The sequence below is a fragment of the Oncorhynchus gorbuscha genome, linkage group LG01 (assembly GCF_021184085.1).
Source record: "Oncorhynchus gorbuscha isolate QuinsamMale2020 ecotype Even-year linkage group LG01, OgorEven_v1.0, whole genome shotgun sequence".
NCBI classification, from domain to species: domain Eukaryota; kingdom Metazoa; phylum Chordata; class Actinopteri; order Salmoniformes; family Salmonidae; genus Oncorhynchus; species Oncorhynchus gorbuscha.
This window is the reverse complement of record NC_060173.1, coordinates 22,373,750-22,396,177: the sequence shown is the minus strand read 5'-3', so window position 1 is coordinate 22,396,177 and position 22,428 is coordinate 22,373,750. Positions and strand designations below refer to the sequence as shown.

The following is a 22,428-nucleotide window of genomic DNA, read 5'->3' as shown; positions in this document are numbered from 1 at the left end:
TCTGCCGCTACCTCCCTCTCAGCATCTACCTTTCTCTCTGCCTCTACCTCTCTCTCAGCCTCTACCTCTCTCTCTCTACCTCTCTCAGCCTCTACCTCTCTCTCTCTACCTCTCTCTGCCGCTACCTCCCTCTCAGCATCTACCTTTCTCTCAGCCTCTACCTCTCTCTCAGCCTCTGCCTCTCTCTCTCTACCTCTCTCTGCCGCTACCTCCCTCTCAGCATCTACCTTTCTCTCAGCCTCTACCTCTCTCTTTGTGTCTACCTATGTCCCTGCCTCTGTCTCCAAACACTGCTAACTTTCCACCCAAGGAGATTTCTGCTGCACTGCTGTCCAGTGTTTCTTCAAAAACCTCAGCTAGAATGGTTAGGACAGATGAACCAACATTATGCCCCGAAAGCAGTCTCCCAGAAGTAATCTAGAATATTTAAATAAAGTTGTGTCTATGTCAGCTCTAGAGGCTTTCAGAGGCTGCTCAGAAGGTGTCATTTGTCTCTCTTTTAATAAGCAAACAGCAATATGTATCAGGTTTATTTTTGTGTTTATTTTCACTTCTCTCGCAGTAGATAAAACTCTCTGTGACGGCGCTAGTGGAAGTTAAGTTGCTCCACTCTGTTATGAACACCAGTGGAAATGTTTGTAATGTCAGTAAGGTGAATGGTTATCACTTTGTCCTGTGACACTGATGTCGACACCCATTACTGTATGTGTTTTTTAATAGTTCTATAAAAAAACTGCATTTTTTCCCCTGTTGTTTGCAGCAACAGTACAGTACAACACTCAGGCTGCCTCTGAAATGGCACCCTATTCACTATATAGTGCACTACTTTTGACCAGGCCCCATAGGGCTCTAGTCAAAAGTAGTGCACTATATACAGTGGGGCAAAAAAGTATTTAGTCAGCCACCAATTGTGCAAGTTCTCCCACTTAAAAATATGAGAGAGGCCTGTAATTTTCATCATAGGTACACTTCAACTATGACGGACAAAATTAGGGAAAAAAAATCCAGAAAATCACATTGTAGGATTTTTAATGAATTTATTTGCAAATTATGGTGGAAAATAAGTATTTGGTCAATAACAAAAGTTTATCTCAATACTTTGTCATTGCAAACAAAGGGTATATAACAAAATCTTGAGATAAATTTTTGTTATTGACCAAATACTTATTTTCCACCATGTGATTTTCTGGATTTTTCCCCCTCATTTTGTCTGTCATAGTTGAAGTGTACCTATGATGAAAATTACAGGCCTCTCTCATCTTTTTAAGTGGGAGAACTTGCACAATTTGTGGCTGACTAAATACTTTTTTTGCCCCACTGTACATAATAGGGTGCCAAAAGTAGTGCACTATAAAGGGATTATAGGGTGTCATTTGCAAAAGACCCTCTCCAGACTTTGAAATGATAATTAAAAGTGTATGTGTGTTGGGTCTTTTTGCAGGTGAATATGACATCAGATTTGGAGGGCAGTGACATGCTGGCGGAGAAGGCAGACCGTAGAGAGTTCATCGACTTGTTGACCAAGATGCTTACGATCGACGCGGACAAACGGATCACCCCCATCGAGACCCTCAATCACCCATTCATAACCATGACCCACCTCCTTGACTTCCCCCACAGCACACAGTACGTCTAGAGATCCCCTCATATTTCTCATTTAGACAGTTAGCTGTTAGCTGGGAGGAACAAATTATCTGGAGAAAGTCATAACTGATAAATATTTAACTGGGGCACACGTAACTCTCTCTCTCTCCCGTTCTCCCTCCCTCCCCCTCCCTCTCTTCACAGTGTCAAGTCCTGCTTCCAGAACATGGACATCTGTAAGCGTCGTGTGGGCATGTACGACACGGTCAACCAGAGCAAGACCCCTTTCATCGCCCACGTGGCCCCCAGCACCTCTACCAACCTTACCATGACCTTCAACAACCAGCTCAACACTGTGCACAACCAGGTACCTACCATACACAGTGTGGATGGTTTTACTCAACACACTCCTCACCATTCATACCCAGGTGGTACCATCAGCTACTATTGGTGGTGACTACTACCAGCATAGTGTACTGTCTGCAGTGCTGTGACCAGCAATATCCATAACTAGGTCATGTAACACGCTTTTTCAGTACTAGATTCATAACCACTAGATGGCTTGGTTAGTGTGTTTTTTCAGGCCAACATGGCACATAGCACAGTACACCCAATCAGCCCACAACACTTTATTTGAAGGCAATGCATTGACCACTTGTAAGATTACACTCCAAATAGAATGCAAAAGCAGCTTATTGAGGCCACGACAGTCTGGTTAGGTATCTGTCTGTCTGTCTGTCCCTCAGGCCCAGTGGGGGCTGTCACAAACTGCTGATGAGATACATGACAACCTTATACTTCCTGCTTGCCTTGCAGTTTAGTGCTTTTCAGGCCTTAATAATCCCACTAGTAGGCTTCCTCCTCTTCCTCTCCTCCTGTTTCTCTCCATTTTGCCTTTGGTCGTTAGCGCGTCATGCTACTGTAGGGCTGTGTGGGCTGACTATGATGCTAAATTGCTGACTTTTGCTTCTGCCGGAATCATGAAATGATTGCGTGCTAAAGTATTTTCAGATTGTGCTGAATTAGAATTGGGCAGGGGGGTGGTAAACAGTGTTATTTTATATATTTGTTTCTATACATTTCTCCCCCTACCCTACCATCCCTACCCTAATTGGAGTAAACTAACAGACAACAATATTTCTACTGCTACTTACAGCTCTTTCGCTAACATCTACAGTACCTGTAGTTGAATAACTTTTTTCAAGCTCTAGAGTTTCAGCCACAGTGGCCATCCACCATTCATTCTGATCTTAACCCTCCGATGTCCACAGATTAACCTCTTTCTCAGTATAATGCCCTTTTGCTATCTATTTCCTTTTGCAATACAACCCTCTATTTTACTATGATGTTACACATACAGTAGAGAGGTCCTGAACCTCCGTATGTGTAACATTTCTACCAACATTTTACAAATAGGTGTTCTTTATTACCAAACATACTATATTGACTGTTACAGAACCCACTCTGTGCAGAATGAGGTAAAACTAGACTTCACTATATAATTTAAATGGATTAACGTAATGTTTTCTCCGAGCGCCTTGGTCCAGGGCGATATAGGCAGTGCTACATTAGTGATTTATTTAGATGGTGGAATGTTTAAACGTCTTAGAGTTGATTTGTTTGCAGGCTCTCTCGTTGTTGTGCATGATGAATGCCACACTGGCATATTGATTATCTCCAACGGTGCTCATCGAGCTCGCTAAGAAGTGCAAAATGAAAAATGAACATGCCGTCTCTGAATTTTCAACCACGCAGGCTTAATGAAAAGACAGTAATTAGTCTGGGTGTTGTCGAATACATTTGATTTGATTTAAGACTTGAGCGCACTGCGTGTCTTTAAAAGCATTTGTTCATATCAAGGCCAACTTTAAGCTTTACTTAGGCCTCATTGATGGTCTCCCCATGCCTAGGGTAGTATTCTTGAGGCACTAAACGGAAGAAAAATGGACTGAAACGGGGAGGGACTACCTAAACTTATCCAACAAGAATATTAGTTTGCCATGGTTTACCCTAATAAATACGGCACAAGTTTTACAACGTGTATTTCAAGTGCCTGACACCTTAGAGATATGGCTGCTAAATAAGGATAGTGATGTGGAGTCAAGATAGTGAAGTCGAGAGACAAAATGTCAGTTTGCCCTGGTTCATCCTTGGGAGCAATTTCCAAACGCCTGAAGGTACCACATTCATCTGTACAAACAATAGTGCACAAGTATAAACACCATAGGACCACGCAGCCATCATATCGCTCAGGAAGGAGACACGTTCTGTCTCCTAGAGATTAACATACCTTGATGTGAAAAGTGTAAATCAATCCCAGAAGAACAGCAAAGGACATTGTGAAGATGCTGGAGGAAACAGGTACAAAATAATCTATATCCACAGTCAAACGAGTCCTATATTGACATAACCAGAAAGGCTGCTCAGCAAGGAAGAAGCCTCTGCTCCAAAACCGCCATAAAAATCTACTTTTTGGAGAAATGTCCTCTGGTCTGATGAAACAAAAATAGAACTGTTTGGCCATAATGACCATCGTTATATTTGGAGGAGGGAGGCTTGCAGGCCGAAGAACACCATCCCAATCGTGAAGTACGGGGGTGGCAGCATCATGTTTGTGGGCAGAACTGAAAAAGCATGTGAGAGCAAAGAGGCCTACAAACCTGACTCAGTTACACCAGCTCTGTCAGGAGGAATGGGCCAGAATTCACCCAACTTATTGTGGGAAGCTTGTGGAAGGCTACCTGAAACGTTTGACCCAAGTTAAACCATTTGAAGGCAATGCTACCAAATACTAATTGAGTGTATGTAAACTTCTGACCCACTGGGAATGTGATTAATTAAATAAAAGCTGAAATAAATAATTATCTCTACTATTATTCTGACATTTCACATTCTTAAAATAAAGTGGTGATCCTAACTGACCGAAGACGGGGAATTCTTACTAGGATTAAATGTCAGGAATTGTGAAAAACTGAGTTTAAATGTATTTGGCTAAGGAGTATGGAAACTTCCGACTTGAACTGTATTGAATGGTTAAAGCAGTATGTAAACATTATTAAAGTGACCAGTGATTCCATATCTATGTATATGTGGCAGCAGCCTCTAAGGTGCTGTGTTGAGTAACCGGTTGGTAGCCGGCTAGAAACTGTCTGATGCACTTTTACTGACCTCGCCTTCTGGATGGTAGTGGGGTGAACATGCCTTCTGGATGGTAGTGGGGTGAACAGGCCTTCTGGATGGTAGAGGGGTGAACAGGCCTTCTGGATGGTAGCAGGGTGAACAGGCCTTCTGGATGGTAGCGGGGTGAACAGGCCTTCTGGGTGATAGCAGGGTGAACAGTCCTTCTGGGTGGTAGCAGGGTGAACAGGCCTTCTGGATGGTAGCGGGGTGAACAGGCCTTCTGGATGGTAGCAGGGTGAACAGTCCTTCTGGATGGTAGTGTGGTGAACAGGCCTTCTGGGTGGTAGCAGGGTGAACAGGCCTTTTGGGTGGTAGCAGGGTGAACAGGCCTTCTGGATGGTAGCGGGGTGAACAGGCCTTCTGGATGGTAGCAGGGTGAACAGGCCTTCTGGATGGTAGCAGGGTGAACAGGCCTTCTGGCTGGTATCAGGGTGAACAGGCCTTCTGGATGATAGGGGGGTGAACAGGCCTTCTGGATGGTAGCAGGGTGAACAGGCCTTCTGGATGGTAGCGGGGTGAACAGGCCTTCTGGATGGTAGCAGGGTGAACAGGCCTTCTGGATGGTAGCGGGGTGAACAGGCCTTCTGGATGGTAGTGCGGTGAACAGGCCTTCTGGGTGGTAGCGTGGTGAACAGGCCTTCTGGATGGTAGCGGGTGAACAGGCCTTCTGGATGGTAGCGGGGTGAACAGGCCTTCTGGATGGTAGTGGGGTGAACAGGCCTTCTGGGTGGTAGCGTGGTGAACAGGCCTTCTGGATGGTAGTGGGGTGAACAGGCCTTCTGGATGGTAGCGGGGTGAACAGGCCTTCTGGATGGTAGCGGGGTGAACAGGCCTTCTGGATGGTAGTGGGGTGAACAGGCCTTCTGGATGGTAGCAGGGTGAACAGGCCTTCTGGATGGTAGCAGGGTGAACAGGCCTTCTGGGTGGTAACAGGCCTTCTGGGTGGTAGCAGGGTGAACAGGCCTTCTGGATGGTAGCAGGGTGAACAGGCCTTCTGGGTGGTAGCAGGGTGAACAGGCCTTCTGGGTGGTAGCGGGGTGAACAGGCCTTCTGGATGGTAGCAGGGTGAACAGGCCTTCTGGATGGTAGCAGGGTGAACAGGCCTTCTGGGTGGTAACAGGCCTTCTGGGTGGTAGCAGGGTGAACAGGCCTTCTGGATGGTAGCGGGGTGAACAGGCCTTCTGGGTGGTAACAGGCCTTCTGGGTGGTAGCAGGGTGAACAGGCCTTCTGGATGGTAGCGGGGTGAACAGGCCGTCTGGATGGTAGCGGGGTGAACAGGCCTTTTGGGTGGTAACAGGCCTTCTGGGTGGTAGCAGGGTGAACAGGCCTTCTGGATGGTAGCGGGGTGAACAGGCCTTCTGGATGGTAACAGGCCTTCTGGGTGGTAGCAGGGTGAACAGGCCTTCTGGATGGTAGCGGGGTGAACAGGCCTTCTGGATGGTAGCAGGGTGAACAGGCCTTCTGGATGGTAGTGTGGTGAACAGGCCTTCTGGGTGGTAGCAGGGTGAACAGGCCTTCTGGGTGGTAGCAGGGTGAACAGGCCTTCTGGATGGTAGCGGGGTGAACAGGCCTGGATGGTAGCAGGGTGAACAGGCCTTCTGGATGGTAGCGGGGTGAACAGGCCTGGATGGTAGCAGGGTGAACAGGCCTTCTGGATGGTAGCGGGGTGAACAGGCCTTCTGGATCTGGATGGTAGCAGGCCTTCTGGATGAACAGGCCTTCTGGATGGTAGCGGGGTGAACAGGCCTTCTGGATGGTAGCAGGGTGAACAGGCCTTCTGGATGGTGAACAGGCCTTCTGGATGAACAGGCCTTCTGGATGGTAGCGGGGTGAACAGGCCTTCTGGATGGTAGCAGGGTGAACAGGCCTTCTGGATGGTAGAGGCCTTCTGGGTGGTACAGGCCTTCTGGGTGGTAGCGGCCTGGATGAACAGGCCTTCTGGATGGTAGCGGGGTGAACAGGCCTTTGGATGGTAGCAGGGTGGCCTTCTGGATGGTAGCGGGGTGAACAGGCCTTCTGGATGGTGGTAGGCCTTCTGGGTGGTGAACAGGCCTTCTGGATGGTAGTGGGGTGAACAGGCTTTCTGGATGGTAGGGGGGTGAACAGGCCTTCTGGATGGTAGCAGGGTGAACAGGCCTTCTGGATGGTAGTGGGGTGAACAGGCCTTCTGGATGGTAGCAGGGTGAACAGGCCTTCTGGATGTTGCCGCACCAGGCGGTGATACTGTCAAACTTCTGTCAAAGTTTGTGAGGGTCTTAAGGGCCAAGCTGAATTTATTCAGCTTCCTGATGTTGAAGAGAAGCTGTTGCGCCTTCTTCACAAGGCGCAACAGGGTGGACCATTTCAGATTGTCAGTGATGTGTACACAGAGGAACTTGAAGCTTTTCACCTTCTCCACTGCGGTCCTAGATCAGTACTCTGGATATTTAGCTGTGTACAAATACATATAGACAGAATCTCAATGGCTCAATGTAAGCGGCTCAATGTAAGCCCCTGTGCCTCAATATACTGTTTATATCATTAAATGATTGACAGGCCTCCCGAGTGGCCCAGTGGTCTAAGGCACTGCATCACAGTGCTAGCTGTGCCGCTAGAGATTCTGGGTTTGAGTCCAGGCTCTGTCTCAGCCGGTCACGACCGGGAGACCCATGCACACAATTGGCCCAGCGTCATCCGGGTTAGGGGAGGGTTTGGCTGCAGGGATGTCCTTGTCCCATCGTGCAATAACGACTCCTGTGGCGGGCCGGGCACAGTGCACGCTGACACGATCGCCAAGTGTACAGTGTTTCCTCCGACACATTGGTGCGGCTAGCTTCCGGGTTAAGTGGGCATTGTGTCAAGAAGCAGTGTGGCTTGGCAGGGTTGTGTTTCGGAGGACGCACAGCTCTCCACCTTCGCCTCTCCCGAGTCCGTACGGGAGTTGCAGCGATGAGACAAAACTGTAACTACCAATTGGATACCAGGAAGTTGGGGAATAAAGGGGTTTAAAAACAAAACAACGACTGACAATGTTATTTTCTGATGAATGATTCTATCCCGTCTCCCAACAACCCTCATGACCTTTCCACCACCACTGAACATCTCCTTATGGCTTTGCGTTTTGATCCCGTCATTCCTTTAGGCCACCAACCTGGCTCCCTCCACCACCAGTACCACCCTTTCCCTTGGCAACCCCGATGTCTCCATATTAAACTACCGATCTGCACTCTACCAGCCCTCAGCGGTGGCACAGAGGAGCATGCCCCTGCATCCTGTGGCCCCTCAGCTCTGTGCTGCCCGGCCTGACCCCTTCCAGCAGGCCCTCATCGTCTGCCAACCTGGCTTCCAAGGTAAGAGGCTTTAGACTAACACAATGTATGCTGTGTAACAAGGACACAGATCTAGGATCAGATTACTCTTTCCCTTAACCATTGGGGGTGAACAAATATCTGATCCTGTATCAGTGGTAAGGCATTTGTAATGAGTGATTATTTCATGCCATCTTGGAACAGGTTTACTTTTAAAAAATATCAGAAAGATAACAGATTGCAACAGGATCACCTGTGTACATAAATGCTAAATGAATTCATTAAAAAGAGCACCTATAGGCCTTTCTATAGTCAGGTCTAAGGCTTAGTCAGTTTCAGTAGAGTAGATCAGCGCTGTCTGGCACCAGCGAGTTCAGTTTTCTCCTGATGAGAGAAGTGCTTATGAAGCTGTGAGCTGGAACTGCACTACAATGACTCTGTAAGCCTTCCACTGACCCCCCAAGGCAATGACAGTCTTCATGTTCGAAACGAGATGCTACGATATGTTTATGAGCTAATTAGTCATATCTCTGATTGATGCTTTTTACAATACCGCTTTTGTCTGATCTCTGTTTATGTTGTTAAGATAAAAAAACATTATTTTTGTTTGATTTATGTGGAACAGCATATAAGAATTTCCATTATTGGACAGTTTGCTCCACTCAGCCAAGGGTTTATTGGGATTTAATTTATATTGCCATGACAACCTTTTTGTTTTCAAGTTGAATCAGTTTCATTATAAACTGTTAAACTGTGTTTGAGATATCAAACAACTAGTTTAAATTGATTTTTTTCTATAACAATTTTGACATCATTGTTTCTCCCAAGGTGCAGGTCTTTTTTGTGTGAAGCATAGTGTTGTTGTTGTTGACCTCCTCTGTGTTGTTGTTGTTGACCTCCTCTGTATTGTTGTTGTTGACCTCCTCTATGTTGTTGTTGTTGACCTCCTCTGTGTTGTTGTTGACCTCCTCTGTGTTGTTGTTGACCTCCTCTGTGTTGTTGTTGACCACCTCTGTGTTGTTGTTGTTGATCTCTGTGTTGTGTGTGTTCTCAGGTATGCAGGCCTCCCCGTCCAAACACACGGGCTACTCTGTGCGGATGGATAACGCCGTTCCCATAGTGACGCAGGCCCCCGGCACCCAGCCCCTGCAGATCCAGCCAGGCCTGTTGACACAGGTAGGAAGTAGTGACTCAGTCCGTCGTCATGGAGATTAGGGGGCCCACATATAGTCCCTTGTTTGCATCTCCTGAACTCATAATGATATCTCATCTTTGTTTTGCTGGATCACAATACACAGAACCTATTCTATTTACTGGGAGACATTCATACCTAAACACACATGGCTATGACTAACAGGGTATTTTGTATGATTTGGTCATGGAAGCTACTTTGGAAAAGGTTGTACCTCTGTATCCTTTTCTATAACAGGCTAGCCTTTGATCAAGGCGGGGAGTCAATCAGGGTGTTCTTGTGATCCTTCTGCCCCTGCAGGCACTTGTTTTGACTGAGTGAGTTAAACCCTGGTTCCAGTGTCCTCCTCCCTCCTTGAAATAACACAGCCATGCATTATTCGTCCAGTATAGTTGAGCATTAAAGTAGAGTTGTAGAGTAGTAGGACACCTCTCCCTCTGGTTTCTAGAAATGTCCATAAGAGCTTTAATATCCCTGTAAAGTCCCAGGTGTCAGAATGCTTCCCTTATCTATAGTTAATCATGCAGTATGCAGCTAGCGAGGCTCTCTGAACTGTGTGGAAGACTAATCAGTCAGATACCGAATGGTGATTAGCTTCAGGGCTGCTTCCAAGTCAGCCGCTCTGAAATTATAGGCCTCAGAGGAGAGGGACAGATTTGGAAAGGCTTGGAAGGGTTTGAGGGGTTTGCTCGGCTACAAGGTTACCCTGTGCCCTATAGCATTCACTGTGTAGCATAAATGCAGTACTTCAGGAAAAACTGTCTCAACAGAAGCATTCACAAAATAGTTCACAGTATATTAATTATGATACAGTGCAAAGCTCCAAGTAAAGGTATGATGGTGGAACAAGCCAATATAATGAAAATGTTACAGTTCATGAACATAAGAGTATATTGTGCAAGTATCATCCTATTACTGTGTTATGGTCTACTGACACACTGTATCCTGGCAGATTTGATTAATTAAAGAGAATCCTCTGCCACGCTGCACACATATTAAACACAGGGATGATGTAGTCGAGCAGCAGTACACCCAATAAATGGATGTAGAGGATCTGAATCCTTCATTCCCTCTGCTTTGGGAGGTCTCTAATGGGTGTTTGGGGCTTTAGCCTCCAGGCCTCTGCAGCCACAGCCCAACCTAGACCCAGGCGTCTATAGAGCAGAGGTGGGGCTGGGTGGTGCTGGGTGTGGAGGAGGGCCCCAGTCAGCCAGTCCCGCCAGCCAGGCAGCAAGGCAAGTCCTTTATCTGGAGCAGGAATGCAGAAAATGTGGAAACCATTGGGGAGTGAGAGCCAGGGCTTTCAGAGCCCCGAGGTGACAAAGGGTTTTCACCCGGGGAGAAGAGGTAGGCTGTGGGGAGCAAGATAGAGCCTCTGATTACTGGGGCAATGGGTCCTGAGAAGAAAAGAAAAAGGGCTGCTAACCTGTTTACCATTTCAGAGCAGACAGGCCGATTACACAACACAGACGTCTGGCGACAGAGGAATGCTGAGTGCCAGGAATGGATGGATGTTTGGAGAGATAGATGGAGGAGAGGAGGAGATGGAATTATTGGTGGCTCTTAATGGTTTTGGCGTGTTGATAAAAAGACCTGAGATGTGAATATAACCATGGGAGATGTAAAGGGAGTCTGTATGTGGCTTAGGTTGTCTTCTATGGGCCAGTTTTCATGCCTTTCTATTGGCTGTGCCTGTGTCCTTTATCAATCCACATCCCGGTCTTGTTTTGTTGACCTAAAGATGCCTCCCTCCCTCTTCACCCATTGACTGTTTTTATTTTAAGTTAATTCTCTCTCCCAACGTACCTCAGACAAAACAATTCCACTCCCACAAACTAGCGGTCATACACTGTTAAACCCTACAAGCGTTTTCTATCAGTAGAGTATAACAGGTACATTGTATAACATCGTGATATGTAGGCTTTGTACTCTGTATAAGCCCAGCGCAGATGTAGGCCTAAGATGGAGTGCTTTGTCTTCTGTGTGTGCTGTGCTATGTGCTGCAATATACTGATGCTGCCGAAGTAAATAGAATATGCAAACACTATTTAAAGGAAAAATTAATTATACCCCACATTAAAGTGCTAATCAATAGAGCTGCATTAAACTATTAGGGCTGCATACACAGACACACACACACACGTTCATGTGCACACATACACACACACAGACACACAGACCCATCTCTGACTCGGGGCATATTATGCCTGCCAACTCCCTGCATTCTGCACCAGCAATACAAAGCAGCTCCTTTCACAGCAGCCCTGAATGGGTCTCGATGTGAATTGAATTAAAATCGGAGCTGATTTGGATAATGCCATCAGCACAGCGACCAGGAGGGGAGAGGCAGCATATCTTTACTACACATCCAAAGTCTTCCCAGCAAACTGGGAACATTCCCAGAATATTAACTAAGATTCCCATTAAGTTCTAGTTAGAGTTTTATCTAACATTAGGATGATAACATCCCAAAAACACAAAAAATTCCACAATGTTCCCATAACCCAAAGAAACATTCTGGGAACCTTTAAAAAAATACACAATGTGTTCTGGGAACATTCTTGTAACAATGTTCTTTGCATCCTAAAAGAAACATTGTAGAATCATCCGCACATATATTTTCTGATTCCCCCACAATGTTCCCACCAGACTGTTCCCACAACCTAATGAAACATTCTGGGAACATTTAAAGAACAGATTAAATGTGTTCTATGAATATTCTTGCATCATCAGGCGAATGTTTTATACAAACATTCACAACTGGACAGTTTTTGTATTATGAGAACATTTGCAGAACTCACAGAGTTCACAGAACCAATATTGGTTTGCTGAGTTATCCTCGCTCTGTTGATGTGTACTGCTGACAAGGCCAGATAGTTCAGCTGGCTTTGTTTAACTAGCCTATTGTGACACTGTGTAACGATTGTCTTCCTCTTCTGATGAGGAATAAGAAGGTTCGGACCAAAATGCAGCGTCGTACGTGTCCATGTTAACTTTATTAATTTGAACACGAGAAAATACCAAAAGAACAAAGCGCAGGAAAGAAATGAAAATCAAAACAGTCCCGTATGGTGCAAACACAGAAACAGTCCCGTATGGTGCAAACACAGAAACAGTCCCGTATGGTGCAAACACAGAAACAGTCCCGTATGGTGCAAACACAGAAACAGTCCCGTATGGTGCAAACACAGAAACGGTCCCGTATGGTGCAAACACAGAAACAGTCCCGTATGGTGCAAACACAGAAACAGTCCCGTATGGTGCAAACACAGAAACAGTCCCGTATGGTGCAAACACAGAAACAGTCCCGTATGGTGCAAACACAGAAACAGTCCCGTATGGTGCAAACACAGAAACAGTCCCGTATGGTGCAAACACAGAAACAGTCCCGTATGGTGCAAACACAGAAACAGTCCCATATGGTGCAAACACAGAAACAGTCCCGTATGGTGCAAACACAGAAACAGTCCCGTATGGTGCAAACACAGAAACAGTCCCGTATGGTGCAAACACAGAAACAGTCCCGTATGGTGCAAACACAGAAACAGTCCCGTATGGTGCAAACACAGAAACAGTCCCGTATGGTGCAAACACAGAAACAGTCCCGTATGGTGCAAACACAGAAACAGTCCCATATGGTGCAAACACAGAAACAGTCCCGTATGGTGCAAACACAGAAACAGTCCCGTATGGTGCAAACACAGAAACGGAAAACAGAGACATAAAAAACGAACAAAGGTCAGGACGTGACAGTACCCCCCCCCCCAAAGGTGTGGACTCTGGCCGCAAAACCTAAACCCATAGGGGAGGGTCTGGGTGGGCATCTGTCCCCGGAGGCGTCTCTGGCACGGGACGTGGACCCCACTCCACCATAGTCTTGGCCCACTTAAGTGGCGCCTTTGGAGCGCCGACCTCGGACTGGATAGACGGGCGAAAATACCATCATCTCTGGAATTAAAACAATGAGAGATACAAAAACAACACCTCTTTTATTTAGGTAGCATTCTTTGTCTACATTAAAGTGTACCCTGCATAATTGACATGCAAGGTTGTTAGGTGACAGATGATCCCATAGAGATACAATAGAAATACAATATAATATAAATAGTGTTGTATTTAATTCTGTGACTGACCTCTTCTCCCCGTTTGCTCTTTTTCTCTCCCCTCAGCAGGCCTGGCCCAATGGCACCCAGCAGATCCTCCTCCCCCCTGCCTGGCAGCAGCTCACCCACACCTCAGTCCAGCACGCCACCGTCATCCCTGACTCCATGACGGCCTCCCAGCCCCTGGCTAACTGGAGGTAAGGAACATGCTCTCCTCCTTATGTAACCAGAGTCTTATAAGCACTACCATAACAAATCAAATCCTATAGGACCAGAGAAGACATTAAAGATTAGACTTGGTCAAACATACCAAATTTGTACAGTATAAGGCTGGAATATCTAGCTATATGTGAAGCTATATGACAAAGGTGATTCAGTTTCATTGTAGCCTGCAAACCAAATTGATATGCTCCGTTACACCATGATTAACTATCACTTAACATTCCAGGCTAGTTTCATTGTCCAATTGTGGGCAGGTTTGGATGTATACCAAGTTCAGAAAGGACCAACACAGCAGTGTCCTGATTGACAGAAGAGCATTGCCTTGTGACAGGCACTCAGAGGGCTGCCATGAATCACAGTCTAGAAGTGAACAGCGGGGTTTTTATAAGAGCACATTTACTTTAGAGGGATGAGATGTATGTAAGGACATCATCCCAGGCACGGCGTGTCACAATGAGGATATGTAAGCTGGATGCAGGTATATGAGTGTGTGTGTTTCTGCATGCAGGTTAACTTAGCAGTGTCCGTCTAAGGACAGTGTGGTTCTCTCTCTCTCTCTCTCTCTCTCTCTCTCTCTCTCTCTCTCTCTCTCTCTCTCTCTCTCTCTCTCTCTCTCTCTCTCTCTCTCTCTCTCTCTCTCTCTCTCTCTCACTCTCACTCTCACTCTCTCTCTCTCTCTCACTCTCACTCTCACTCTCACTCTCACTCTCACTCTCTCTCTCTCTCTCCCTCTCTCATCCCCACAAAGATGATTGGGAAAGTGTCGCACTTCCTCTGCAGAACTATCCCTCTACAGCTGCTGGTGTCAGCTGCATACGCTCCCGCTCTCTTTATTCCTCTCGCTCTCTTTTCTCCCCTCTGTCTCACACGGTGACTGCTGCCACCCACCCAACTCTAGTCCCATATGTGAAGCAGTATGTACTCATGTGCAGTTATAGATATGTAGTTAGACATGAAAATGGGGCAAGGTCATATATAATAATATAAAATACAGGTTCAGTGTAGTGATGGGACATTCTGTTGTGTTCCAGGAATTCTCACCCACACGGCGGCCATTACAATCCCATCATGCAACAGCCGGCGCTGCTGGCTGGCCACGTCACCCTCCCATCCAACCACAACCAGCCTCTCAATGTGGGCGTGGCCCATGTGATGAGGCAACCGTCAACCAATAACAGCAACTCCTCTTCCAAAAAGAACAAGCAGCATCAGATGACTGCCAGGTAAGCAAAACTAGAACCTCAAACACAACTAGGACCTCCTACACAACTAGGTCTTCCTAAACAACTCGGACCTCCTACACAACTAGGACCTCCTACACAACTAGGATCTCCTACACAACTAGGACCTCCTAAACAACTAGGACCTACGAAACAACTAGGACCTCCTACACAACTAGGACCTCCTACCCAACTAGGACCTCCTAAACAACTAGGATCTCCTAAACAACTAGGATCTCCTACACAACTAGGACCTCCTACACAACTAGGACCTCCTAAACAACTAGGATCTCCTAAACAACTAGGATCTCCTACACAACTAGGACCTCCTACACAACTAGGACCTCCTAAACAACTAGGATCTCCTAAACAACTAGGACCCCCTAAACAACTCAACTAGGACCTCCTACACAACTAGGACCTCCTACACAACTAGGACCTCCTACACAACTAGGACCTCCTAAACAACTAGGATCTCCTAAACAACTAGGATCTCCTACACAACTAAGACCTCCTAAACAACTAGGATCTCCTAAACAACTAGGACCTCCTAAACAACAAGGACCTCCTACATAACTAGAACCTCCTAAACAACTAGGACCTCCTACACAACTAGGATCTCCTAAACAACTAGGATCTCCTACACAACTAGGACCTCCTAAATAACTAGGACCCCCTAAACAACTAGGATCTCCTAAACAACTAGGATCTCCTACACAACTAGGACCTCCTAAATAACTAGGACCCCCTAAACAACTAGGATCTCCTACACAACTAGGACCTCCTAAACAACTAGGACCTCCTACACAACTAGGACCTCCTACACAACTAGGACCTCATAAACATCTAGGATCTCCAACACAACTAGGATCAACTAGGATCTCTTTAGATCTGAACATCACCTACAGTCCCCCTGTCTTTCCTGATTCACTATGAAAATGATTTTTCAACCGGCGCTGGAGGCTTTCAACCTTCACCCAATCAGAACACAATAGCCAGCTCCAAGTTGAAAGTGAAACAAAAATAAATTAAAATAATCTGTCAGCTTTTACCTGGGCAGTGTCTGTCTTCGGTATTGTTACTCTGTATGTACTAGTAGGTGCCACCTAGTATTAGGTTGTAGTAGTAGGTGCCACCTAGTATTAGGTTGTAGTAGTAGGTGCCACCTAGTATTAGGTTGTACTAGTAGGTGCCACCTAGTATTAGGTTGTAGTAGTAGGTGCCACTTAGTATTAAGTTGTAGTAGTAGGTGCCACCTAGTATTAGGTGGTAGTGGTATGTGCCACCTAGTATTAGGTTGTAGTAGTAGGTGCCACCTAGTATTAGGTTGTACTAGTAGGTGCCACCTAGTATTAGGTTGTAATAGTAGGTTCCACCTAGTATTAGGTTGTAGTGGTAGGTGTCACCTAGTATTAGGTTGTAGTAGTAGGTGCCACCTAGTATTAGGTTGTAGTGGTAGCTGCCACCTAGTATTAGGTTGTAGTGGTAGCTGCCACCTAGTATTAGGTTGTAGTAGTTGGTGCCACCTAGTATTAGGTTGTAGTGGTAGCTGCCACCTAGTATTAGGTTGTAGTAGTAGGTGCCACCTAGTATTAGGTTGTAGTGGTAGGTATCACCTAGTATTAGGTTGTAGTAGTAGGTACCACGTAGTATTAGGTTGTAGTAGTAGGTACCACATAGTATTAGGTTGTAGTAGTAGGTGCCACCTAGTATTAGGTTGTAGTAGTAGGTGCCACCTAGTATTAGGTTGTAGTGGTATGTGCCACCTAGTATTAGGTTGTAGTAGTAGGTGCCACCTAGTATTAGGTTGTAGTGGTAGCTGCCACCTAGTATTAGGTTGTAGTAGTAGGTGCCACCTAGTATTAGGTTGTAGTGGTAGGTGTCACCTAGTATTAGGTTGTAGTAGTAGGTACCACCTAGTATTAGGTTGTAGTGGAAGGTGCCATCTAATATTAGGTTGTAGTAGTCACTGCCACCTAGTATTAGGTTGTTGTAGTAGGTGCCACCTAGTATTAGGTTGTAGTGGTAGGTGCCATCTAATATTAGGTTGTAGTAGTAGCTTCCACCTAGCATTAGGTTGTTGTAGTAGGTGCCACCTAGTATTAGGTTGTAGTTGTAGGTGCCATCTAATATTAGGTTGTAGTAGTAGCTGCCACCTAGTATTAGGTTGTAGTAGTAGGTGCCACCTAGTATTAGGTTGTAGTGGTAGGTGTCACCTAGTATTAGGTTGTAGTAGTAGGTACCACCTAGTATTAGGTTGTAGTAGTAGGTGCCACCTAGTATTAGGTTGTAGTAGTAGGTGCCACCTAGTATTAGTTGTAGTGGTAGGTGCCACCTACTATTAGGTTGTAGTAGTAGGTTCCACCTAGTATTAGGTTGTAGTGGTAGCTGCCACCTAGTATTAGGTTGTAGAAGTAGGTGCCACCTAGTATTAGGTTGTAATGGTAGCTGCCACCTAGTATTAGGTTGTAGTAGTAGGTGCCACCTAGTATTAGGTTGTAGTAGTAGGTGCCACCTAGTATTAGGTTGTAGTGGTAGGTATCACCTAGTATTAGGTTGTAGTAGTAGGTACCACGTAGTATTAGGTTGTAGTAGTAGGTACCACATAGTATTAGGTTGTAGTAGTAGGTGCCACCTAGTATTAGGTTGTAATAGTAGGTTCCACCTAGTATTAGGTTGTAGTGGTAGGTGTCACCTAGTATTAGGTTGTAGTAGTAGGTACCACGTAGTATTAGGTTGTAGTAGTAGGTACCACATAGTATTAGGTTGTAGTAGTAGGTGCCACCTAGTATTAGGTTGTAGTAGTAGGTGCCACCTAGTATTAGGTTGTAGTGGTAGGTGTCACCTAGTATTAGGTTGTAGTAGTAGGTACCACCTAGTATTAGGTTGTAGTAGTAGGTGCCACCTAGTATTAGGTTGTAGTGGTAGCTGCCACCTAGTATTAGGTTGTAGTGGTATGTGCCACCTAGTATTAGGTTGTAGTAGTAGGTGCCACCTAGTATTAGGTTGTAGTGGTAGCTGCCACCTAGTATTAGGTTGTAGTAGTAGGTGCCACCTAGTATTAGGTTGTAGTGGTAGGTGTCACCTAGTATTAGGTTGTAGTAGTAGGTACCACCTAGTATTAGGTTGTAGTGGAAGGTGCCATCTAATATTAGGTTGTAGTAGTCACTGCCACCTAGTATTAGGTTGTTGTAGTAGGTGCCACCTAGTATTAGGTTGTAGTGGTAGGTGCCATCTAATATTAGGTTGTAGTAGTAGCTTCCACCTAGTATTAGGTTCTTGTAGTAGGTGCCACCTAGTATTAGGTTGTAGTTGTAGGTGCCATCTAATATTAGGTTGTAGTAGTAGCTGCCACCTAGTATTAGGTTGTAGTAGTAGGTGCCACCTAGTATTAGGTTGTAGTGGTAGGTGTCACCTAGTATTAGGTTGTAGTAGTAGGTACCACCTAGTATTAGGTTGTAGTAGTAGGTGCCACCTAGTATTAGGTTGTAGTCGTAGGTGCCACCTACTATTAGGTTGTAGTAGTAGGTTCCACCTAGTATTAGGTTGTAGTGGTAGGTATCACCTAGTATTAGGTTGTAGTAGTAGGTACCACGTAGTATTAGGTTGTAGTAGTAGGTACCACGTAGTATTAGGTTGTAGTAGTAGGTGCCACCTAGTATTAGGTTGTAGTAGTAGGTGCCTCCTAGTATTAGGTCTGCCTAATTGACCACCTGTTCTGCCATCTAAGACTGGTTGTAGTAGGAAGGTTGCTGCCACCTGGCCGCAAAATACCTTGGACTCTTAAGTTTTATGCGGCTCTCACCGCTGTGCCCTGTATGCAGACCTCACCCTCCTCCAGGTGAAAGTTGGACAAACGACTTAACGGAAACAGAGCTCTGAAGCTGGGATGGCCCTACTCTGAAACGGGAATAGCAGCGGTTCTGCCCAGGATTTCTGAAACCGTAGTTCGAAGAAGTGTAGTGGTAGGTGTCACCTAGTATTAGGTTGTAGTAGTAGGTACCACCTAGTATTAGGTTGTAGTAGTAGGTGCCACCTAGTATTAGGTTGTAGTGGTAGGTGTCACCTAGTATTAGGTTGTAGTAGTAGGTACCACCTAGTATTAGGTTGTAGTGGTAGGTGCCACCTAGTATTAGGTTTTACTAGTAGTTCCACCTAGTATTAGGTTTTACTAGTAGGTGCTACCTAGTATTAGGTTTTACTAGTAGGTGCCACCTAGTATTAGGTTTTACTAGTAGGTGCCACCTAGTATTAGCTTGTAATAGTAGGTGCCACCTAGTATTAGGTTGTAGTGGAAGGTGCCATCTCATATTAGGTTTTACTAGTAGGTGACACCTAGTATTAGGTTGTAGTAGTAGGTACCACCTAGTATTAGGTTGTAGTGGTAGGTGCCACCTAGTATTAGGTTTTACTAGTAGTTCCACCTAGTATTAGGTTTTACTAGTAGGTGCCACCTAGTATTAGGTTTTTACTAGTAGGTGCCACCTAGTATTAGGTTGTAGTGGAAGGTGCCATCTAATATTAGGTTGTAGTAGTAGCTGCCACCTAGTATTAGGTTGTTGTAGTAGGTGCCACCTAGTATTAGGTTGTAGTGGTAGGTGCCATCTAATGTTAGGTTGTAGTAGTAGCTGCCACCTAGTATTAGGTTGTAGTAGTAGGTGCCACCTAGTATTAGGTTGTAGTGGTAGGTGCCATCTAATATTAGGTTGTAGTAGTAGCTGCCACCTAGTATTAGGTTGTTGTAGTCGGTGCCACCTAGTATTAGGTTGTTGTAGTAGATACCACCTAGTATTAGGTTGTTGTAGTAGGTACCACCTAGTATTAGGTTGTAGTAGTAGCTGCCATCTCATATTAGGTTTTACTAGTAGGTTCCACCTAGTATTAGGTTGTAGTGGTAGGTGCCACCTAGTATTAGGTTGTAGTGGTAGGTGCCACCTAGTATTAGGTTGTAGTGGTAGGTGCCACCTAGTATTAGGTTTTACTAGTAGTTCCACCTAGTATTAGGTTTTACTAGTAGGTGCCACCTAGTATTATGTTTTTACTAGTAGGTGCCACCTAGTATTAGGTTGTAGTGGAAGGTGCCATCTAATATTAGGTTGTAGTAGTAGCTGCCACCTAGTATTAGGTTGTTGTAGTAGGTGCCACCTAGTATTAGGTTGTAGTGGAAGGTGCCATCTAATATTAGGTTGTAGTAGTAGCTGCCACCTAGTATTAGGTTGTAGTAGTAGGTGCCACCTCTTATTAGGTTGTAGTGGTAGGTGCCATCTAATATTAGGTTGTAGTAGTAGGTACCACCTAGTATTAGGTTGTTGTAGTAGGTACCACCTAGTATTAGGTTGTTGTAGTAGGTACCACCTAGTATTAGGTTGTAGTAGTAGCTGCCACCTAGTATTAGGTTGTAGTGGTAGGTGTCACCTAGTATTAGGTTGTAGCGGTAGGTGCCATCTAGTATTAGGTTGTAGTAGTAGGTGCCACCTAGTATTAGGTTGTAGTAGTAGGTGCCACATAGTATTAGGTTGTAGTAGTATGTGCCACATAGTATTAGGTTGTAGTAGTAGGTGCCACATAGTATTAGGTTGTAGTAGTATGTGCCACATATTATTAGGTTGTAGTAGTATGTGCCACATAGTATTAGGTTGTAGTAGTAGGTGCCAAATAGTATTAGGTTGTAGTAGTAGGTGCCACCTAGTATTAGGTTGTAGTAGTAGGTGCCAAATAGTATTAGGTTGTAGTAGTAGGTGCCACATAGTATTAGGTTGTAGTAGTAGGTGCCACATAGTATTAGGTTGTAGTAGTATGTGCCACATAGTATTAGGTTGTAGTAGTAGGTTGTAGTAGTATGTGCCACCTCATCCCCCTCTCATCTCTCTCCCGTCAGGAACGTGTCTGCGTACGAGGTGTCCTCCTCCCAGGCAGTACAATCACCACAGCGCTCCAAGCGGCTGAAGGAGAACACCCCTCCACGTTGTGCTGTGCTTCAGAACAACGGCCCTTCCTCCAGCTCCAGCTGCGTACCCCCCCTGGGCTGTGGAGGGTGGGGACGGGGCGAGGCAGAGCAGGCCTCTAGCACCACCAGGGATCACCATCAGCACCACAACGGGCAGCGTCAGACCATCATCATCCCTGATACGCCCAGCCCTGCCGTCAGCATCATCACCATCAGCAGTGACACGGACGAGGAGGATGATCACAAGAATAGCAACACCAACCATACTAGGTACAGGTCAGTCATTTTGGGCTAGACATGACACGCAGGCAGGGATCTGGGAGCCAGGGTTAAATACATGACAGATGGCCATGTTTAGTGCATGTTTTGTTTCATTACTGAAAGAGTGGACGTGACTGGCATAAGGGATTTTTTTTGTGGATTGATCTGAATTCACAATTTATTATGGATTCGACACCAACATTGGTCAGAAGGTTAGTAGGCTGACCATTACTATATGTACCATTACTAAAAAGTGATCCTCCTCCTCGCAGCTCATTCAGGCAGAGGAAGAACGTCATCAGCTGTGTCACAGTACACGACTCCCCCGACTCTGACTCATCCAGTAACAACAGTCCCTATGCAGTAGAGTCCAGGCAGCCCAACAACAACGGCTACCATGACTCCAAGACCACCCTGCTGGACAACTACAGCAACGGAAACAACCTTCGCTCCATCATCATCCCCCCTCTGAAGAGCCAGTCCAGCGAGGTGCTGAGCGAGTGTGAGCGCCTGATGCCAGGTACCTACACAGATATCTACACAGGTACCTACACAGATATCTACACAGGTACCTACAGAGACCCACACAACCACACAGACAGTGAGGGATGGTTGATAGTCTTAGGAAATACTATTATTGTTTTGTTTTTTTAAATGTTACAAATGTATCCATTATTATCGTTGTTGGTACTACAAATGAACCTTCGCTAAGCCCTGCCCCATTGGTTACTGTTGCTACCTCGGTTCCACATTTTTTTTCTTTGTTTTTATACTGTACTCATGTGTTATTTTCTTGACCTGGATTGACCTTTTGACCTTGTTCCCTTTACTCTGCAGATGCAATGAATCATCAGAATTCGGCATACAAGTTCAAAACTTCCAACGTTGCGGGCATGTCTGGCAACAACCACCTGTCAGGGGGCGTGGCTTACCGACAGCAGCGCTCTGGGCCAAACCCCTTCCAGCAGCAGCAGCCTCTCAATCTCAGCCAGGTATGGAGAGAGAGCCAAGTAAGGAACCATCCAAATTTATATCATTATCAATCAATCACATTTTTACATCAGTAGATGTCACAAATTGCTGTACAGAAACCCAGCCTAAAACCCCAAACCGCAAGCCATGCAGATGTAGAAGCACAGTGGCTAGGAAAAACTCACTAGAAAGGCAGGAACCTAGGAAGAAACCTAGAGAGGAACCAGGCTCTGATGGGTGGCCAGTCCTTATCTGGCTGTGCCATGTGGAGATTGTAAGAGTAAATGGCCATTAAGGTCAGATTGTTCTTCAAGATGTTCAAAGGTTCATACATGACCAGCAGGGTCAAATAATAATTGCAGTGTTTGTTGAGGGTGCAACAGGTCAGTACTTCAGGAGTAAATGTCAGTTGCCTTTCCATAGCCGAGCATTCAGAGATCGAGATATTAAGTGCGGTAG

General features: G+C 45.6%; 1 protein-coding gene across 10 annotated transcripts in view; it reads left to right on the top strand.

Annotated features, from left to right (window-relative positions):
- LOC124034681 (homeodomain-interacting protein kinase 2-like) overlaps positions 1-22,428 on the top strand; it is a 136,903-nt gene that overhangs the window by 107,270 nt on the left and 7,205 nt on the right. For 3 of the 10 annotated variants that reach the window (XM_046348176.1, XM_046348158.1, XM_046348191.1), the window contains 9 exons: positions 1,442-1,626; positions 1,789-1,951; positions 7,887-8,094; positions 9,107-9,228; positions 13,414-13,544; positions 14,601-14,792; positions 20,668-21,012; positions 21,270-21,541; positions 21,835-22,007. In XM_046348176.1, the coding sequence (XP_046204132.1) occupies positions 1,442-1,626; positions 1,789-1,951; positions 7,887-8,094; positions 9,107-9,228; positions 13,414-13,544; positions 14,601-14,792; positions 20,668-21,012; positions 21,270-21,541; positions 21,835-22,007 (1,791 nt within the window). The remainder of the gene's footprint in view (positions 1-1,441; positions 1,627-1,788; positions 1,952-7,886; positions 8,095-9,106; positions 9,229-13,413; positions 13,545-14,600; positions 14,793-20,667; positions 21,013-21,269; positions 21,542-21,834; positions 22,008-22,428) is intronic. The other 7 variants (XM_046348222.1, XM_046348164.1, XM_046348213.1 and 4 more) reach the window with 5 other exon arrangements.